The 20,012-nt window shown below is 34.2% G+C and overlaps 4 protein-coding genes across 4 annotated transcripts; 1 reads left to right on the top strand and 3 right to left on the bottom strand.

The window, feature by feature from the left end:
• Positions 1-1,778: 1,778 nt before the first annotated feature.
• On the bottom strand, positions 1,779-2,189 carry LOC112037135 (uncharacterized). The gene has a single exon (XM_024069944.1). The coding sequence runs from the start codon at positions 2,187-2,189 to the stop codon at positions 1,779-1,781; it is 411 nt and encodes a 136-aa protein (XP_023925712.1).
• Positions 2,190-8,535: 6,346 nt separating this feature from the next.
• Positions 8,536-9,491, bottom strand: LOC136070743 (uncharacterized). Its single transcript, XM_065781108.1, has one exon. It carries the CDS (start codon positions 9,122-9,124, stop codon positions 8,714-8,716), a length of 411 nt encoding a protein of 136 aa, XP_065637180.1. The 5' UTR covers positions 9,125-9,491; the 3' UTR covers positions 8,536-8,713.
• Positions 9,492-10,544: 1,053 nt separating this feature from the next.
• On the top strand, positions 10,545-12,316 carry LOC112037130 (uncharacterized). The gene is made up of 3 exons (XM_024069940.2): positions 10,545-10,731; positions 10,824-10,868; positions 11,621-12,316. Exons 1-3 carry the CDS (start codon positions 10,600-10,602, stop codon positions 12,047-12,049), a joined length of 606 nt encoding a protein of 201 aa, XP_023925708.1. The 5' UTR covers positions 10,545-10,599; the 3' UTR covers positions 12,050-12,316.
• A 1,379-nt stretch (positions 12,317-13,695) lies between these two features.
• LOC112037141 (ubiquitin-conjugating enzyme E2 36) lies at positions 13,696-19,748 on the bottom strand. The gene is made up of 7 exons (XM_065780887.1): positions 19,659-19,748; positions 17,161-17,247; positions 16,797-16,855; positions 14,780-14,821; positions 14,618-14,691; positions 14,217-14,314; positions 13,696-13,956 (listed from the first exon to the last, which is right to left on the bottom strand). The coding sequence occupies exons 2-7, from the start codon at positions 17,210-17,212 to the stop codon at positions 13,919-13,921; spliced, it is 363 nt and encodes a 120-aa protein (XP_065636959.1). The 5' UTR covers positions 17,213-17,247; positions 19,659-19,748; the 3' UTR covers positions 13,696-13,918.
• Between the last annotated feature and the right edge of the window lie 264 nt (positions 19,749-20,012).

The following is a 20,012-nucleotide window of genomic DNA, read 5'->3' as shown; positions in this document are numbered from 1 at the left end:
CCAAGGGAATTTGGATTCTCCCCTTAAACCCCTCTCAATAGGAATGCAGATTCCCTTTAAAACAGGTGGGAATCCAGATTCCCAAACTTAAAGGAAATTGTATTTTTTATAAATTGACAATTTTAATCCTTTTTTTTTAAATGACTTGGTAGTTCACATTCAAATCTAAGGATAGAATAAGAAAAATAAATAATTTATTTAAGATTCTTGGGAATAAACTAAACATGGGAATAGCTACATTTTTAGGAATGTGATTCTTAAGGAATCACATTCCTAGAAATCTGGATGCCAGGAGTAATGTGGATTCCCCCATACCAAATGCCACATTAGGGTATCTGCATTAGTGGATGTAAAAATTTTATAAATTTTACAAAAAAAATATACTTTTTTCTATTTTACACACTTATTTTTGCAAAACATCAACGTCAGTTTATCTATTCTACACATTTAATTCAATAAAATATTCATCTTCACACTTCTCTCTAGAACCCTCTCACAGACCCATCACAACCCAAGCCACCATCAACGATCAATCCACACCCACCATCAACCCACCCAGTCACCATTATCAATCCACCATCATCAAGTATCATCATCAGCCACCATCATCAACCACCATCACCCATTGATCAAACAAAGAATAAAAAAGATCAAAATCCTAAAACCCATTGATCAAACAAAGAATCCCAAAACTGATCAAACAAAGAATTAAAAAGGATCAAAACCCCAAAACCCATTGATCAAACAGAGCTTCGGTAGCTTGCTTTAGAGATTAGTGGCATGGCTTGCTTTGGAGATCAGTGGCGGCTTACTTCGGAGATTAGTGAGGTGAGAGTGAGGGACTAGAGATAAAGAGAGAGAGAGAGAGAGAGGTGAGAGTGATAAGCACCAGAGAGAAAAAGAGAGAGTGAGGTGAAGGAGAGAGAAAAAAAATAGTAAAATATTAAATACAAAGCTACAGTAACCGTGCATATATGCACAGTTACTGTAGCATTTTTGTAAATTTGAACAAATTTACAAGCATTGATATGGGTGTTTTTTTGGTTAAAATGTGTAAAATTCACACCTTTTTGCATTTTGCAAGCATTGATGTGGTTGCTCTTATATTTTAGCGTTTAATGATTTATTTTGATAAATTTTTGTAGTGTATTTACCATAATCGGGGCTTGGTTTCACTTTACTTTGAATTTTTTGAAGGAACTCTCCTTAATTATCTGTGGAAAATTGTTAGTATTCCAACTTGTGCAATTTTGACTAATCTTGCACTTGTTTGTGTAAGTGATCAGGTATCTATATAAACCTAACGTCTTTCTTTAATTTTGTACTCCTAAAAGGATTGGTAATTTAGCCAATTTATTCGGTTGTGCACCATCTAAATTGCTTGACAGTTGCTAGTTACATGTTTAGCTCATTTGCTTAGTGAGCAACTATAAACTGAAATTTTTTCATGCACATGCCAAATCATACCATCAAATACCTGCTTTAGTGTATGTCTTAAATTCAATATTAAGAAAAAAATTAGATAAAGAACACTAGAAATTAGAACGATTGAAATCCATTTAACATGTAATCAAATCCTATAACATGACAAAGGTTCAAAATACTTTTCAACTTTTATTTTCACCCCAACAATTGTCACTTTAACCTTAACTTAAACAATGAGCCAACGATTGTTTTCGTATAGCAAAACCCAAAGAAGCCCATATATATAAGGAGTGACTTAACGAAGTACCAAATTAACTATGCAAATAATGCCAAACCAGCAAGCCCATGCAAAATTACTGGCCAGCAGCAAAGGCCTCAACAGGGAAATTCTTTGTGATTCCAGCAAGACTCTTGAAGTTAATCTTCCCAGTTGGTGGATCATCAACTGTAACCTCACTCACTGGTGGCCAGAGCATGAACTCCTTAGCCTTCACTCCTTTGAGCTTCTTGATCCTCTTCTTCTCAAGGTAGCCAGTGATCTCAGTGTCATAGCTCACTAGCTTGCTAATCTTCTTGAACTCATGCTCAACCTTCTTCTTTTGTACAATCCACATGTAGCCAGTGTTTTTCACATACCCGACTTCGATCACATCGGCTAGAGGGAGAAGTCCCAAAGGGATTTCAAATTCTTGGAGAAGAGAGGTTGCCAATCTCAGTCCCTCTTCGTGGCCTTTCTTGACAATGCCTCCTTCCTTTTCTGCCATTGTTGAAATCTTTGGTAACTTTTTTAGTCCTATAACTTTGCTTGAATGTTGTTGCAAGAGGAAAATGATGCGGCTGGCTTTTTATATACTTTGTAGATGAGATACCAAATATAAGGGACAAACTTAGTGGTGGAAACCAATATATGTTAATTTCATTGTTATAGTCGTCGGGCGGCTTGATCCACCAATTTTGTTCTCCTTGAACAAGCTTCTATTCACATTTTTGTGCCGGTTACAAGGGCAAGTTACAAGTACGTTACTGTTTTTCCTAATAACTGGCCTTCCATCTTGTCTAATCTCCAATAAAACAAATTAAAGCTAAAAGGAAATTATTAGAAAAATACAAATAACCTGAAAGTTTTCAACTTAAAATCTGCCAACAATAACTTAGTAATATGTTTGACATTGATTAAAGTCAAAGAAAAGAAGAGAAAAAGAAAATTCAGAGAACAATTTTTTTCTTTTCTTTTTAAATAATGAAGAATGAGAGATAAAAGGGGCCGTAAGGCTTTTTCAAGTGCAAGATAGAGGCCAGAGGGGTTCAATCTTGTGTTGAAAGTTAATTTTGTACCAAACACCATTTTGATTTGACTAAGAAAGCTGATTTTGTATCAATTAATATCAAAGTACCATTTTGAGGTTACCGTTATTTATATATTTTAAAATACAAACATAAATAATGTTAAATTCACATATTTTATCAACTTTTTTATTTTTTATTTTTTATGAAACATATTTTATAAACCCAAATATTAATCTAAATATATTAATCCAATGTATTAGTTTAATGTTTTATAACATATTTTAATAATTTGTTTATTGTATTAATCAAAACGTCAATACCAACCAAAATATTCAAAAAATCTCCAATAAAATCACACATACTAGTATTTCATAAAGTACATTTCAAAAAACTATATTGATATCGGTATAATGAATATGTATTACAATACAACTGGTATTGGTATGATATTAACTTCTTTATTATAGAAATTTCAAAGGCTTTTCTTTAGAGGGGGGCTAGATAAATAGGAGGGAGGGAGGGAGGGAGGGTTTGAACACCATAGATCACAGTTGGGGTTGTTAATGGAGTTTGCTGGTCCTTGATGTGGATGACAATGTCATTAGACTTGAAATCACAAATGTAAGGACTTGAGTCTGTAAAGAGAAATTGTGTTTTGCACTACACAAATAATGCCCATGGGTATTAATATTTTATAGGCAAGCATATACCTACTTATCTGTTATGAACAAATATATCAATTTTAAGACTCACACCCTAACCAAAATACCTCTTCAATTAATTTATCTATATAGTAATAAATCTAACGTCTTATTAAGTAACACCGTCCACTAAATAGAAGGTTATTCTATATATAAGGGTGTATCATGTTATGGTGTGATCACCCATCATAATTACATACTAGCATCTCCCACTTAATCACACCATAACTAATGGTGTCAGTTATAGACGATATGAACAATGGTCCTTGCCCTCTGCCAACTCTCATCTATGATATTCATAATCGGCATTAGTCTTGTGTACATATCTTTGTCATCCTACACTGACCACACAACTCATTATGTGCTATTTTTGCAACATAATCCAGGTGACTTTCAATTCACTATCTTTCGAGTGAACGACATCGGTCTCCCAGCAATGTAGCTGCTGCAAAGGGAGTTTTAGCCCACACCCATTTGATACCAATGACTTCAACCATACATACTTATATATGTGTTGACCTACGCTGAAATTTTCATATTTTACTTCCTCAAAGCCAGTATTAATCATGAAAATTTTCCTTGAACAAGGTTACTAGAGACTCTCCATTGAAACAAGCTCAGCTGGACCATGATGCATATCAGTGGGCTTTACATTTATGTCTTAATTCAATTAGTTTATTTCGTCACATTTATTAACCCACATCTTCTGTTACATTTATGTATTTCAATTTCACATGACTTATCCACGAACTCAAAAGTCACAAGTCTTGTGCATACACACATAACATAATGGACATGTGTCGAGGAAGACATAATTGATTCATGATGCCAAAGAAAACACGTCAAGATGATATAGATGCATATTAGGAACAGGTGTCAAGTATTATGAACATGCACATTCCTTTTTTATTGCCATCCCACACGTTTTACCAAGAGTGATTTCATTTGGCTTCTTCTTGGTTCCATGGTTTAAACTTTAAACACCACGTCATCTAATTGCACCGAATGCCGATCATAGAACTAACCATTCGGAACATGCTTGATATGAATCAATGCTTCCATTTGAAAACCCTGGCTACGTCTGTACTCCTTGTTTGGCTGCCAAGTATATTCAATACACCAGAACTATTCATCACGAGTAGCAAATCAAGCCAATTGCGTAACTCTTGCCTATTTTCCTTTTTTATGAACTCTATCAAGCCAGTCTAAAATTAGTTGCATGGTAAAATGTATGAGTTTAAACCATAGAAAAAATGCACTAATACCAAAGAAAATTCCAAACAACTTAAAAAAAGGGAAAGGCCTAAAACCGATCAACCGACCCGACTATAGACCCATACATTTGTTGAGACCCGACTAAAGACCCATACATTTGTTGACACAATCTTGAAATTGCATCAAGAACCTATACTCTGATGTCACTGTTGGTCCCTGATGTGGATGACAATGTTGTTGAGTCTTCAAAGAGAAATTGTGTTTTGCAACATCATTGCACAAAGGAATGCCCAAAGGTTTTACTATTTATAGGCAAGCATACACCTCCTGAAAAGAAACATATTTATTGTAAATAGATATATCAATTGTAAGAGTCACACCCTTACCCAAATATTTCTTTAATTAATATATTCCTACAGAAACAAATCTCACATCTTGTGAGACAACACCATCCACCAAATAGAAGGTTATTAAGTATTATATATATGAATGTGTACTATATTATGGTGTAATTAACTATCATAATTATACACTGACAGAATTGAGTTTGAAATTCTTTCCAATAAGTTACTCGTTTTGGCTATTACTATAGTGTTTTTCATAGAAATTAAAATTGCATGATGAATATATAAAATAGGATAGTGGTGGTTTCAGGAGATTTTTTATTTATGAAGCAAAGTAAACTAGGAATAAATAGTTATATATAAGTATAACGTAACAAAAATAATGCTTATAATGTGAAAGAAAGTAGAAATAATTATGCACAAGGCTTGTCTTGTAGTGGTTTGGATTGCAAGCAGTAATGAAAGCATTCAATAATAACACTCGGTATTCGGTTGTCGTGGAAGGTGCTTATTAGTATAGGGGCACCCTAAGGCCTAAGGTATTAAGCAAAGCAGGATTTGGAGCATTTGGTGGTGACGCCATGGAACATTCAACGATGAGACATTCAGGGACACATCATGAAATATTCAATGGCATGCAAGAATGGGCCATGTAACCGTCATCAAGTAAGAGATATTGTGAGAAGTTATTAGGCTCTCGAGAAATGAGAACTTATTTTAAGTCATCGATCGAAATCAGAAAAGCTTAGAATGTGAGAGCGCATTCTAGTCAGCAAAACTAGAAACTTTTCGTTTCATGGAAGTTAAACGCCTGCAATAGAGTCTCATGTATAAGTTGATAATAAAGCAAGAGAAGAAATCTAAAGAAATGCTTTTGGATAAGCTTTTACAAATGTTTTACCTTGAGCCTTATGGTTGACTGACTTTGCTTTATTTCTTAAATTGGAAATTAGTTGGGTGGAAGTAACATTTAGGTTTAGCCACAAAGGATTGCATTTAAGGCGTATCAAAGATTAATGTTAATAGCCTTAGAAAAAGAGGAAAGTGGTTGGGGGAATCCCAAGTTGACACCTTCACCACGGGCATGTCTGAAAAGTCAGCCAGTTATTAAGAAAATCAACCCCTATTTGCCACCTATATAGCAGTACTGGTGCTTATATAATTGAAAAATGACCACATTTTAGTCTATTAAGTGTAAAATTCATTAGTTTACATAACAAAATATAAAGTGATGAAAAAATATATGATTGTTACAGTAGAGTAACTGTGTTAATTTACACTTTAAATTTAGTTTTCTATTTTTTTTATGTATCCTGAGTATAAAAGAAGAGAATGGATACTAATTTTTGTGTGTGAAGGAAGAGAAACAATTATATTAAGAAAATTTAATATTTTAATAAAATGAGATGTAAAAATAAATAATTTGATGTGAGTTGTTTTAAAAAGTGAATATGTAAATTAAAAAAAAAAAGATTTTTATGCTAAAATAGACATTTTTTTTTTTGCTTGAACTAATCCTCTTAAAAAAAAGATTTTTATGCTAGAATAGCCAAAATTTTGCTTGAGCTAATCCTCTTTTCCCCCTTAAAGTTTAAGTAAAAGTTGAATTGTCCATGAGCATGGGGCATGGGAGTAAAATTGCATTTCATATGATTTGAGCAGGCCTTGTGGCCCTCTTTCTAGATGGCCGTATAACTTTTGGCATGTGCTATCTATGGCTGCATAGGCTCTCCGGGCCCTCGAGTCTTCTGTATAAGTTAAATGAGACATGTTTGCCAACTTGGGCTTCAAGGACTGATATATAACATGTCAGAAGAAACACATTCTCTCCATAAAGTGAAAAGAAGATATGCTGACAGTTAAGCAACTTATGTGGCGTTTGGTACAGGGTAATATTTTAGGATTCTTAGAAATGTTTAAAGATTCTTATGTTTGGTTGTAAATCATGCTAAGAAATCAGATGCCAAGGGAATTTGGATTCTCCCCTTAAACCCCTCTCAATAGGAATGCAGATTCCCTTTAAAACAGGTGGGAATCCAGATTCCCAAACTTAAAGGAAATTGTATTTTTTATAAATTGACAATTTTAATCCTTTTTTTTTAAATGACTTGGTAGTTCACATTCAAATCTAAGGATAGAATAAGAAAAATAAATAATTTATTTAAGATTCTTGGGAATAAACTAAACATGGGAATAGCTACATTTTTAGGAATGTGATTCTTAAGGAATCACATTCCTAGAAATCTGGATGCCAGGAGTAATGTGGATTCCCCCATACCAAATGCCACATTAGGGTATCTGCATTAGTGGATGTAAAAATTTTATAAATTTTACAAAAAAAATATACTTTTTTCTATTTTACACACTTATTTTTGCAAAACATCAACGTCAGTTTATCTATTCTACACATTTAATTCAATAAAATATTCATCTTCACACTTCTCTCTAGAACCCTCTCACAGACCCATCACAACCCAAGCCACCATCAACGATCAATCCACACCCACCATCAACCCACCCAGTCACCATTATCAATCCACCATCATCAAGTATCATCATCAGCCACCATCATCAACCACCATCACCCATTGATCAAACAAAGAATAAAAAAGATCAAAATCCTAAAACCCATTGATCAAACAAAGAATCCCAAAACTGATCAAACAAAGAATTAAAAAGGATCAAAACCCCAAAACCCATTGATCAAACAGAGCTTCGGTAGCTTGCTTTAGAGATTAGTGGCATGGCTTGCTTTGGAGATCAGTGGCGGCTTACTTCGGAGATTAGTGAGGTGAGAGTGAGGGACTAGAGATAAAGAGAGAGAGAGAGAGAGAGGTGAGAGTGATAAGCACCAGAGAGAAAAAGAGAGAGTGAGGTGAAGGAGAGAGAAAAAAAATAGTAAAATATTAAATACAAAGCTACAGTAACCGTGCATATATGCACAGTTACTGTAGCATTTTTGTAAATTTGAACAAATTTACAAGCATTGATATGGGTGTTTTTTTGGTTAAAATGTGTAAAATTCACACCTTTTTGCATTTTGCAAGCATTGATGTGGTTGCTCTTATATTTTAGCGTTTAATGATTTATTTTGATAAATTTTTGTAGTGTATTTACCATAATCGGGGCTTGGTTTCACTTTACTTTGAATTTTTTGAAGGAACTCTCCTTAATTATCTGTGGAAAATTGTTAGTATTCCAACTTGTGCAATTTTGACTAATCTTGCACTTGTTTGTGTAAGTGATCAGGTATCTATATAAACCTAACGTCTTTCTTTAATTTTGTACTCCTAAAAGGATTGGTAATTTAGCCAATTTATTCGGTTGTGCACCATCTAAATTGCTTGACAGTTGCTAGTTACATGTTTAGCTCATTTGCTTAGTAAGCAACTATAAACTGAAATTTTTTCATGCACATGCCAAATCATACCATCAAATACCTGCTTTAGTGTATGTCTTAAATTCAATATTAAGAAAAAAATTAGATAAAGAACACTAGAAATTAGAACGATTGAAATCCATTTAACATGTAATCAAATCCTATAACATGACAAAGGTTCAAAATACTTTTCAACTTTTATTTTCACCCCAACAATTGTCACTTTAACCTTAACTTAAACAATGAGCCAACGATTGTTTTCGTATAGCAAAACCCAAAGAAGCCCATATATATAAGGAGTGACTTAACGAAGTACCAAATTAACTATGCAAATAATGCCAAACCAGCAAGCCCATGCAAAATTACTGGCCAGCAGCAAAGGCCTCAACAGGGAAATTCTTTGTGATTCCAGCAAGACTCTTGAAGTTAATCTTCCCAGTTGGTGGATCATCAACTGTAACCTCACTCACTGGTGGCCAGAGCATGAACTCCTTAGCCTTCACTCCTTTGAGCTTCTTGATCCTCTTCTTCTCAAGGTAGCCAGTGATCTCAGTGTCATAGCTCACTAGCTTGCTAATCTTCTTGAACTCATGCTCAACCTTCTTCTTTTGTACAATCCACATGTAGCCAGTGTTTTTCACATACCCGACTTCGATCACATCGGCTAGAGGGAGAAGTCCCAAAGGGATTTCAAATTCTTGGAGAAGAGAGGTTGCCAATCTCAGTCCCTCTTCGTGGCCTTTCTTGACAATGCCTCCTTCCTTTTCTGCCATTGTTGAAATCTTTGGTAACTTTTTTAGTCCTATAACTTTGCTTGAATGTTGTTGCAAGAGGAAAATGATGCGGCTGGCTTTTTATATACTTTGTAGATGAGATACCAAATATAAGGGACAAACTTAGTGGTGGAAACCAATATATGTTAATTTCATTGTTATAGTCGTCGGGCGGCTTGATCCACCAATTTTGTTCTCCTTGAACAAGCTTCTATTCACATTTTTGTGCCGGTTACAAGGGCAAGTTACAAGTACGTTACTGTTTTTCCTAATAACTGGCCTTCCATCTTGTCTAATCTCCAATAAAACAAATTAAAGCTAAAAGGAAATTATTAGAAAAATACAAATAACCTGAAAGTTTTCAACTTAAAATCTGCCAACAATAACTTAGTAATATGTTTGACATTGATTAAAGTCAAAGAAAAGAAGAGAAAAAGAAAATTCAGAGAACAATTTTTTTCTTTTCTTTTTAAATAATGAAGAATGAGAGATAAAAGGGGCCGTAAGGCTTTTTCAAGTGCAAGATAGAGGCCAGAGGGGTTCAATCTTGTGTTGAAAGTTAATTTTGTACCAAACACCATTTTGATTTGACTAAGAAAGCTGATTTTGTATCAATTAATATCAAAGTACCATTTTGAGGTTACCGTTATTTATATATTTTAAAATACAAACATAAATAATGTTAAATTCACATATTTTATCAACTTTTTTATTTTTTATTTTTTATGAAACATATTTTATAAACCCAAATATTAATCTAAATATATTAATCCAATGTATTAGTTTAATGTTTTATAACATATTTTAATAATTTGTTTATTGTATTAATCAAAACGTCAATACCAACCAAAATATTCAAAAAATCTCCAATAAAATCACACATACTAGTATTTCATAAAGTACATTTCAAATAATTATATTGATATCGGTATAATGAATATGTATTACAATACAACTGGTATTGGTATGATATTAACTTCTTTATTATAGAAATTTCAAAGGCTTTTCTTTAGAGGGGGGCTAGATAAATAGGAGGGAGGGAGGGAGGGTTTGAACACCACAGATCACAGAGATTGTCTACTAAGCTATTAGTTGAACCTTGGGAGAATGAGCATTAGACCATTATTGGTCACTACGATATAAGGTATTGTGATTTAATTCCACAATTCCAATCGATATTAGAGTAGCCTAATAATCTAGGATTAGTCAAGAGAGGGTCATATAAGCTTTTGAACTTTGGTAACCAAGCTCCAAATGATCGAAAGAGTTAGGCGCCAAGTAAAGATACTGACGTGGCAGGACGAGTGGCTAAGGCTGACACGTCAGCTAACGAACTTTGCAACAAACTCACGAATCGAGTCTCACTGGCCGGCCTTTTTTCACTTACAGACTCGTATATATGTAGTCATAGAGAGTCTTTCCAAAATCAAATATCAAAATCCTCCAAACAGAAACAGAAACAGAAGAAATTGGCAATGGAGTTTCAGAGCGAAAAGGGGATGAGATCGAAAGTGAAAACGAGAACCGAGAAGGTGTCACTGGAGAATTACATCGATTTCGTTCTCTCTAACAAGCAAATCGATCTCACCGTCAACTTCCTCAACCAAGTCATCTCTCATTTCGCTCTCTCTTCTTCTTCTTCTTCTAATTTCATTTCTTGCTTCTAATTTCGTTGAATGTTTTGTGTTGAATTTTGCAGATTATCAACATGCACGGGTTCAAGAAAATCCACAAGGTTCAAAAGGTGACAATGAAATCACACTCTCTAATCCCTCTCTCTCTCTCTCTGAATTACTGAAACTAGCTACATATTAGTATAAGCCTCTGTTTGATTGCTGAGATATTGGATGTGAAATCAATTGTTAATCAAATGATATCAGGAAATGCCTTAATTAACACCACTTTTGGCTGCCGAGAGAACAAATCAAAGAATAGGAGTGTTGTTTTACGTTTCTGTCTATACTGCTCTGAATCATCAATGAAGTTCTTAGCCGCTGTTTGGTTCCAGAGAAAATGAAAGGCAAAAAAGAGAGTTGATGAATACTATGGACTTGACGTGATATTTTCGTTTCCAGAAAAAGTTGAAAGCTCAACGAACTCTGCCAAAATCTCAGACTGGAATCAACTAAGAACTAACAACAAATTGTATATAATTTTATTTTAATACTTTTTTTGGTACTTTCAAAAGGTCACTTAAGTGTTATTCTATCATATGTACATTTTTTTTTACGTTTCTGTCTATATTGCACTGAATCATCAATGAAGTTCTTAGCATCTGTTTGGTTGTAGAGAAAATGGAAAGAAAAAAAAAGTTTATAAATACTATGGCTTATGATATTTTCGTTTCTAGAAAAAGTTTCAGCTCAAGAAACTCGGCCAAAATCTCACATTTGAAAAGGCAAATAAAAAATTTGTACATAATTCTAGTTTAATGCCTTTTTTTTTTTTTTTTCCTGAGCAAGACCCAAACGGATCCTAATGAAGTTATCGTTACAGAAAGTGCTAACCGACGCGGTGAACACACTGGATCTGGTGGATCCATCGCGATCAACACTAAACGACAACGTTTCGTGCTTCGCGTTCGTGACGCTGGAGGACGTAATCTTGGACCTCTGCGACCTCAATTGGCAAGAGTGCTGCGTCACCTCCATCCAAACCCTCAACTCCTGGAAACACTGCGGCGTCGTCTCGGGTGGTGCGCCCGACCCGATTAAGCCCAAGGCTTCGGATCCGATAGGAGTCGCTGACGTGTTCGGCGGAGATGGATCCACGTCGTCGTGCGTGGTGGGGTCAGTGTACTCGGGGTTGGAGGGAAGGTCCGGGTTTGGGAAGCTGGTGCCTAAGAGGAAGAGATCGAATTCGACGAGAGGAGTCGGTGGCTGCCCTTCGGGTGGCGTTTCTGCCGGATCTTTCGGGTCCTGCTGAATGGATCGAGGCGGGTTATTTCCTGCGTTTTGGCGGGAAGTATGTGGTGCGGTGCGTACTGTGTAGTGTGTAGTGGTAGATCTGTGGTTTGTTGAAGAGATAGGGGTATTTTTGTCTCTCAAGTATTCTCACCTTTGGTTAAAGGACTTGCGTACTAGTTGGGAATTTGGGTTTAGATCTATGATAGTATTTTCTGTATTTAGGAAGGGTATTTCATGCACAGTAGTGACAGCTCTTTTTGCGTGATAAAGTACGAAACAAACTTAATCGAGTTAAACAAAAAAAATTCGAAAGCCTCTGCTTTAGAAACAAATATTTGAGAAAGGGATTTTTTTCGATCATTGTTTTTTTGTTCCATATAATTCGCATTCTATTCTTGAAACCAGTGTGCGTGTACCAACTATCTGTGATTAACTTGCAGGAGTCAATTACGTTTCTAAATCCGCAGTCATGAATTACAGCAATCATTCATTGGTGGGGAGCAGAAATGTTTTAGATTTGACGTGAGGATTGAAGGATAATCCAATAGATGGGATAGTAGGTGTGAAGTTTATAGTGACTTTATGTTTGTCCAAAGACGATAATTTCATTAATTTTTTGTCGTCACTAGTGGTTGTCAAGTTATATGAAATAATATTGATTTGATATATCGCTAAGACTATTACCAATGTATCTTATTATATCGTTCTCCAAAAAAAAAAAAAAAAAAAAAAAAAATCTATTATACATGCATTGTATTCATATTTTTTGGTCATCACTAGTGGTGTCCAATTATATGAAAAAGGATTGATTTAACATATCACTAAGGCTGTTACTAATGTCTTATTATTCATATGAATTGCATTTGATGATATTTTGAAGATTTTGGGGTATATATATTTGGGGGTTTTAAGGGGAGTCTGATTATTTTTTTTAGGCTTTAGGTATATTTCAATTAGTTTGGAGGTGTACAGTGTATAATGGTCATTTTAATAGCATTTTTACCATTTTAGAGATCTCCATAGTATTTTGGTCATTTTATAGAAAGATTGAGAAATGAGAGCTTTGTTCTCTTAAGGTTGAAAATGTATTACGTCCCTAAAGAATATAAAACATTTTCAACCCCAAATAAGGTGTTCTTCTTGGTAAGTAAACAAAAAATGAAAGAGAGAGGCTAGGTTTTGTGTACGAATTATGGATATTAGGAGTGAGGGAAAAATATCAAATGGACGAAACTTGTTGAATTACTTAAAGATTTGCCAAGTATTTCAACAATTTTTTCTGCCTTTCACTAATTCTTTAACAGTAGATAAGCATATGCCCTGCATTATCATCAGGTAAGGGACAACGCCAACCCTCAAGCCTAAAGTGGGAGAGCGAGTATATGCTGCAGAAAAATAAATGATTCATATAACAGTTAAAATACAAGTTCAAATCAAACTCTTCTGCAAAATTGTTCAAGAGGCTAAAAAAAATATAACTCACGAAATTTGCAGCAGCCATAAACGTTTTGCAACACACAAATATATTTAAAAATTACACATCTAAAATTAAAGTTGAAGTGCACAAAAAATCGATATCAAACTTCAATATAATCATGCAGATCTTAAAAGCAGGCTCTTCAAAAGATGAAAAAGCCTTTCAAGTTATTAAAGATGACTATCAAATAAATGAAGTTCTTCAGAAGAATCATCTTTCATTGATCAACTCAGAAATCATTTGTTCATTCCTGATGATTGACTCTCAGTTAATTGATGTTCTCAAGAAGATTCATCTTTCATAGATCAAGTCACAGATCATTTTTCCATTCATATTTTTAATACCAAATGACAAACCAACCATCAAGTTTAACAGACATTTTAGAGATTGATATGTTGACCAACAAGCTCATCAGGCTCCACTTGCATACAGACGGGTCCATTCCTTGGCTGCAAGATTCGACAAAACAAGGGCCAGTAATAAGTAATGATACACATGACAATAATGCCTTGTAAACTCAACTGAAATCATTTCATCACATCAGATCAATTATTTTAGGGTGAAATAAAACATTTTTAATCTTTACATAAAAACAATCAATATGGGTATAAGATAAATGAAAAAGTATCAACTATGGAACTTTTCTAAGCCACATGGCTACCATCTTGGTATAATCTAATAGAATAACTAAAATTATTATTCATATTACCTGTTTCAACAGCTTCAGCTTCATTGCTCTTCCAATGCTTTGCAATGTTCTCGGAAAGTGGATCATCAGGGTTTGGAGCACTCAAAAGAGCTTGGATGCTGACACAGTAAATAATGCAACATTGAAATAAACTCAATTAGCTTTGCTTTAAATACCATATCACGACCCAAGATCCCATCATTTAAATGATCAATTTTCTTTTTATCTACCTTTTTTTTCCAAGTGACCAGCTTTAGATATTTGTGAGACTTAAAGTACCATAATCCTAGTATTACAGCAATCCTCTTTTTTTTTTTTTTGGGGGGGGGGGGGTGTGGGGGAGAGATAAGTAGACATTTTCCAAACTTTCTAATGAAGGAAAACTACTTTATGTATGCTTTTTAATTGAAGCACCAAATCACCTCAGCAATACTGTTCGGATTTGGAGGGCTGGACTCCATTTGTCTTTAAGAATATCGAGGCATATCCTTCCAAGCTGCATGAAAGTATCCCTTGTATTCAGCAATAATAAACAAATGATTTCTGGCCAAGGAAATGAGTGAAAGGGAGCAGGAACTACTTGCCTTATCAATATTAGGATGATATATTTTGGTCAGGAAGCGAACCTGTTACCAAAACTGAATGAATTAAAAAAAAAAAAAAAAAAAAAAAAAAAAAAAAAAAACAAAGCCCAAGGTTGGGAAGCAACAACCCAACTACAGCAAAGGGACTACAGTTAAGAAGCACACTGGTAGAAGAAATTCAAACCTAAGACTTTCCTCAAAGAAATTAAAATTAATAAAATAAACTTAATGGCTATGTTAAAGAAAGAACAGCCACAAATTCAGCCATTATTTGGTTTCTGTATGGGCCAGAAAAATGGATAAACAAACAAAATGGAATATTACAAGATACACTGATTTCATCCACTCTAGTAAAGAAAATATTTTGAAACACAGCAGCGCAAAATCTGTTTGACTAAAACAGAAACACTTTTACATGAGTGACAGAAAAGAACAGAAAACTGAGTGCCTAAATCAAGAATTGGAAGTTCATAACTTGAATGGTTCTTATCAACATAACTTATACAAGTCACAGATCAATATTTATATTGTAACAGTAACAAATCAGCAGAATCTTTGCATGCATCTCAGATATTTTGAAGTCAAACAAGTACAATATTAATTGGAACCCTCCTGCTTATGCTTTAGTATTTACCCTATTCAGCAAGGCATTAAATCAATTAGTCCCTCTACAGGAAAATAGGCCAGATGTACCCATTAGTTTAGTACCATGGAAAAGTTTATCACATGATATAGCTACGTAACTTCCACTGCTGTAATTCTACACAATGAAGCAGATTTATGTTCATAACTCTGCATGTCTTATTTGAACAATTAAAAACAAAATCTGGAGAGCTTTTCTCCACGCTGTTGAGTGTAAGCTCAAACCATCAATTGTTTCATATATGGAACATATATTGTGTTGAACATGGACTTTATTAGTAAAATTATTTATCTATGCTTGAAGAACGTATCCAATGCTTCAAACATATATCCTGCGCTAAGATACTAATAATAATTGCTACACAGATCTCAAATATCGGTGAATTTTACTAAAATGAACTTACAAACCTCAAATATTTCAGTCCTGTAAATTTCTTTCTCCAGTAGATGGTGTTGATGGAAGGTAAAACCCAGTTAATTTTTTTGGTTACTTAACTTCTAAGTGCTCATCACAGTTATGCAATAACCAAAAAATGCAAAAGCATATATTTAACATGCTGGGCTGAGTGAAATCTATTATAAGTTCAAACAGGTCCAAAAAAGTCTATGCATACAAAGATGAAAAAAAGTTTATATATATAAAGATAAAAAAAATATGCATGCAACTCAGAAAATTTTAATTTACAGCAACCAGTGAGATTTTGGATTCACAATACTCTCATTTTAAATGCCAATTGATCAACATCCACAAAAGCCAAATTATCCAATAATATTGTAAAATATATTAACTTCCCCACACATTTTTTTTTTCCATTCTTTTGAGGTCAAACATAATGTATAAGCTTTCAGTAACATTCATGTTATAGCTAAACAGATGTAATTAATACAACAAAAAATTATAAAGGTTTTGGTTATAACTTCTTGGCATACCAGGTGTCACCTCTACAGAAGCATAACGCAAATAAACAGGATGTGATAAAAAACAAACATGCGACTTTGAAAGTGCAACTTGTTTGCATCTATTAGTTGCATGGAAATTACCATTAGGCTTCAAGTCCCAAAAGAATATTTACTTAAAAGTACAACAGCCAACAGATCATAGCCTAGACCTGTTTAAACATTCACAATCAGATAGACAGGAAAAGAAAGTATAAGCAAAACTTAAAGAGTCTAAGCTACCATTACAACAATTATCGAATAACATAGGCCACACATCTCTTCAAACAAGCAACCATCTGAAACAGCAGATATAACTGTATCTGGGCTCTCAAGCAAGATAGCGGATGAATACCTTCATAATGATCAAATGAACAACCATTGAACCTCAAAAAGATAGCATTAAATGGCATCAAAATATGCCTAAACATCATATTACCTTAGGAGCTGCCATTGGATATTCTTCAGGAAGAAACAATTCTAATTTGAACACTCCACCTACATAAAAATCAAGATATAAGAAATTAAATCATATATCAGTAGATGAAAAGGGAAGTTATCAAAGGGACGAAGTGATAACAAATGCTTTTATTGGGTTCCAAAAAATCTGCAGGATATTATCAGTTATATGGATGTCCTTTGTGTGATGATAATTCACAAAGAAAGAGGCAATAAAAAATATTATAATCCATAGGACTAACGAAGGATTCCAAATTCAAAAGTGCCAACAAAGAATATTCATAGGGGGAAAAAATCTCCTATAATGCAGTCAACAAGAAAAACATTGCTATTTTTATAACTACCTTCATAAGGAGATTGAGCTGGACCAAGAATCATAACATTGAAGTATCGCATATTGTCTTCGGAAGGAGAAGCACTTATTCCGGGAGCTGTATACAAATATCACAAAACATGCATAATACAATTAAGCTCTTTGATTAGAACTGGCATTTTATGAGAAGAATCTACAACAATGTAGCAAAACAGGTTTAATCTTCATAATGTAACCGTCCCATACATGATATAGCTAAAGAAGGCTTAAGTGGCCCATCATTTCTAGCTTCTTGACATAATATTTAGTTTTGCAAAATTTGAGCCCCTGCCTACCCCACATTGGCCAACACATGGAAATGATAACTTAGGATCATAGTACAGTGATGCAGTTACTTCAAGGTTAACAATGGCTACTAAATGTTGGGTCAGAGAGGGCAGTGTCATTCATGATTTCATATTATTATATATATATATATATATTTTTTTTGTGTTGATAATTTCATATTATTATATGATTTTACTTCTATTCTTTTTAAATAGCTATAGCAGCCCATGGGAACACTAAAATTCCAACAATCAATTCATACCTCTAGCTGAATTTAACTCAGTGTTATGAACTCATATTGTACTTTGGATGCCTTCCAAATTGAGTAATTGATGTTGCTATAATGCACAGATCCTTTTGGCAAGTGAGATATTGTAACCCGACACAAACTACAGTAAACTTGCATTTCTAGGTTACCCTACTCTGTAATTAGTGAAAAAAGCTGTTCGTTTTTTTTTACTTTCTTGACTAATATTATCACTAGTGTGGTTCAGTTTGGGTGTACTATGGAACAATGGAAGATACTATAGAGAGGTAGAAAACCCAAAACAAGTTTTGTTGTGAACAACAGGTCTGAGGTGGTCTGACTGATAGGTAATACCATGCAGACAATGACAATTCAGGTGCCTGTAATTGCCACCTTCATTCAGGGTAGCCTAACACGCAATAAAAAACAATATACCATGGAGTATAGTTCCATTTGACACTTTCCATGAGAAAACGTGCTGCTTGTCCACTGGGGTCTACTATCCCAAACCTGGGTAGAAATATATCTGTTGAAATTATTTACCAGCAGTTGTGCATAGGGTCAAATGCAAAGAAAAAATGCTACTTCATCCTGAACATGATTTCCCAAATCCTACCATTAACATACAACTACCACTTTTTTACCCCTTTCACCATCATCTATCGGTATCACACTTATATTAAAAGAAAACATGAAAATCAGTGAAACATTACCATAAGACAAATATCTTCTTTTAATAGTCTCAAGGGGCATTTGATTTGTGCAATCTTATCAAGATTCCTACTACTTTCCATGACTGTAATAACATTTCCATATTTGGTTCATTGTTAACTTTTTTTCCCCTCACCTTCCTTCAGATATGGCAATACAATGTTTCAACTTTTAGGAATACGATTAGCATGTGTAATGGTCATAATCTCAGATTCAGATAATTCCACTTCTTTTATCTATGTTATTACATGAGGATTTTTATGAAATGAGAAGAATAACCTTACATATATATGGAGTTTCTTTTGGAAATCCAAGATAAAAGTTGAGATTATTTTGAGATACTTTTTTGTTTATCATTATTAAGTTAATTATTTTCGAGAATTTCATATTTTAAAAAGTAAAATTCATTTTTTTTTAAAAGGCTGCTAAAAGGCACCACCGATGTACACTGGAAGTGTACAATTGATACATTAAAATTGAAGGCTAAAAGAGCATCGATCAAACAAATCAGGCAAAGCAATGAAATAAAACAACCCCAAAGCATTTATCCACCCCAATAAAATATTGAGTAAAAGCTTCAGATCATGAGATCCTTTCTCGCCAAAGACCCCAACCTCATGAGGAAATGAGGGATCATGCTCCAAATCACATCATTATTCAACTGCCAAACTATCCTATCCAACTTGCTAAAAGCTCCACAAAACCTTTAGGCATACCCCAAATACATTCCAAGGAATCTGATTGGAACCAAACGTAGGAACCCTACATTTCCAGAAGTATGATATGATTCCTATAATCCAAGATTCAGCAAACCAAACAGCCGGTAACATTCCCGTCAAATGCATTGGAAAACTACGGTCAATAACTGAAAATCACCCCCACTCACAAAACCAGCCCTAGCACAGTTCTTCTTATAAACCAAAATTTCACAAATTTAAAGGAAATATAACAAAATTTGCCAGGAACTTTAAATCCTCGCTATAAGAAGTGATATTAGGCCCTAAAAACCGGGTTTAGAAAAATTTTCAAAAAAGTACCCAAACATTCAACAAAAATTCATAAATTCCATGGAATCAAAGCGTAAACCTAATTACCACCACCATCAAAGCAAAGGCATCAGCTCAAATTAGAGAGTTCCTGGTTCTTAACAGCTCCAAACACATAATCTAGCATAAATTAAACCAACAAATCTACCCGCAAATAAACAAATTTACAACCAGAGAGAGAGAGAGAGAGAGAGAGACCTGGTTCACTGAGAAGCCGCTGGGTTTCCTGTTCAATCAGATACAATCAAAGATCAAAACCACAACGACGATACACACATACATATGTATATATAGAGAGAGAGAGAGAGAGAGAGAGAGAGAGAGAGAGAGAGAGAGTTGAATATGAATAATAATTTGCATTAATGAGAGAGGATAGACGTTACATAGGGAGATGAAGAAAAGGAGAATCTCATGCTACGCAAATGTGAGAGAGAGAGAGAGAGAGAGAGAGAGAGATGAATATGCGTAATAATTCGCATTAATGAGAGAAGATGGACGTTAAATGAAGACAAAGAAAATTAGAATTTCATTTATGCTACTCAAATGATCATA

This window comes from Quercus suber, unplaced genomic scaffold (genome assembly GCF_002906115.3).
Source record: "Quercus suber isolate HL8 unplaced genomic scaffold, Cork oak 2.0 scaffold_14, whole genome shotgun sequence".
Classification (NCBI taxonomy): Eukaryota; Viridiplantae; Streptophyta; class Magnoliopsida; order Fagales; family Fagaceae; genus Quercus; species Quercus suber.
Note: the sequence above shows the minus strand (reverse complement) of the source record. Positions and strands in the feature narration are given on the sequence as shown.

Coding starts and splice junctions, on each gene's coding strand:
- LOC112037135 (XM_024069944.1), bottom strand. CDS start 2,189: ATGGCAGAAAAGGAAGGAGGCATTGTCAAGAAAGGCCACGAAGAGGGA.
- LOC136070743 (XM_065781108.1), bottom strand. CDS start 9,124: ATGGCAGAAAAGGAAGGAGGCATTGTCAAGAAAGGCCACGAAGAGGGA.
- LOC112037130 (XM_024069940.2), top strand. CDS start 10,600: ATGGAGTTTCAGAGCGAAAAGGGGATGAGATCGAAAGTGAAAACGAGA. Junction 10,732..10,823: donor CCGTCAACTTCCTCAACCAA/GTCATCTCTCAT, acceptor TGAATTTTGCAG/ATTATCAACATGCACGGGTT. Junction 10,869..11,620: donor AAATCCACAAGGTTCAAAAG/GTGACAATGAAA, acceptor TTATCGTTACAG/AAAGTGCTAACCGACGCGGT.
- LOC112037141 (XM_065780887.1), bottom strand. CDS start 17,212: ATGCGATACTTCAATGTTATGATTCTTGGTCCAGCTCAATCTCCTTAT. Junction 14,822..16,796: donor ATCCAATGGCAGCTCCTAAG/GTAATATGATGT, acceptor TTTTGGTAACAG/GTTCGCTTCCTGACCAAAAT. Junction 13,957..14,216: donor AGCTGAAGCTGTTGAAACAG/GTAATATGAATA, acceptor CGAATCTTGCAG/CCAAGGAATGGACCCGTCTG.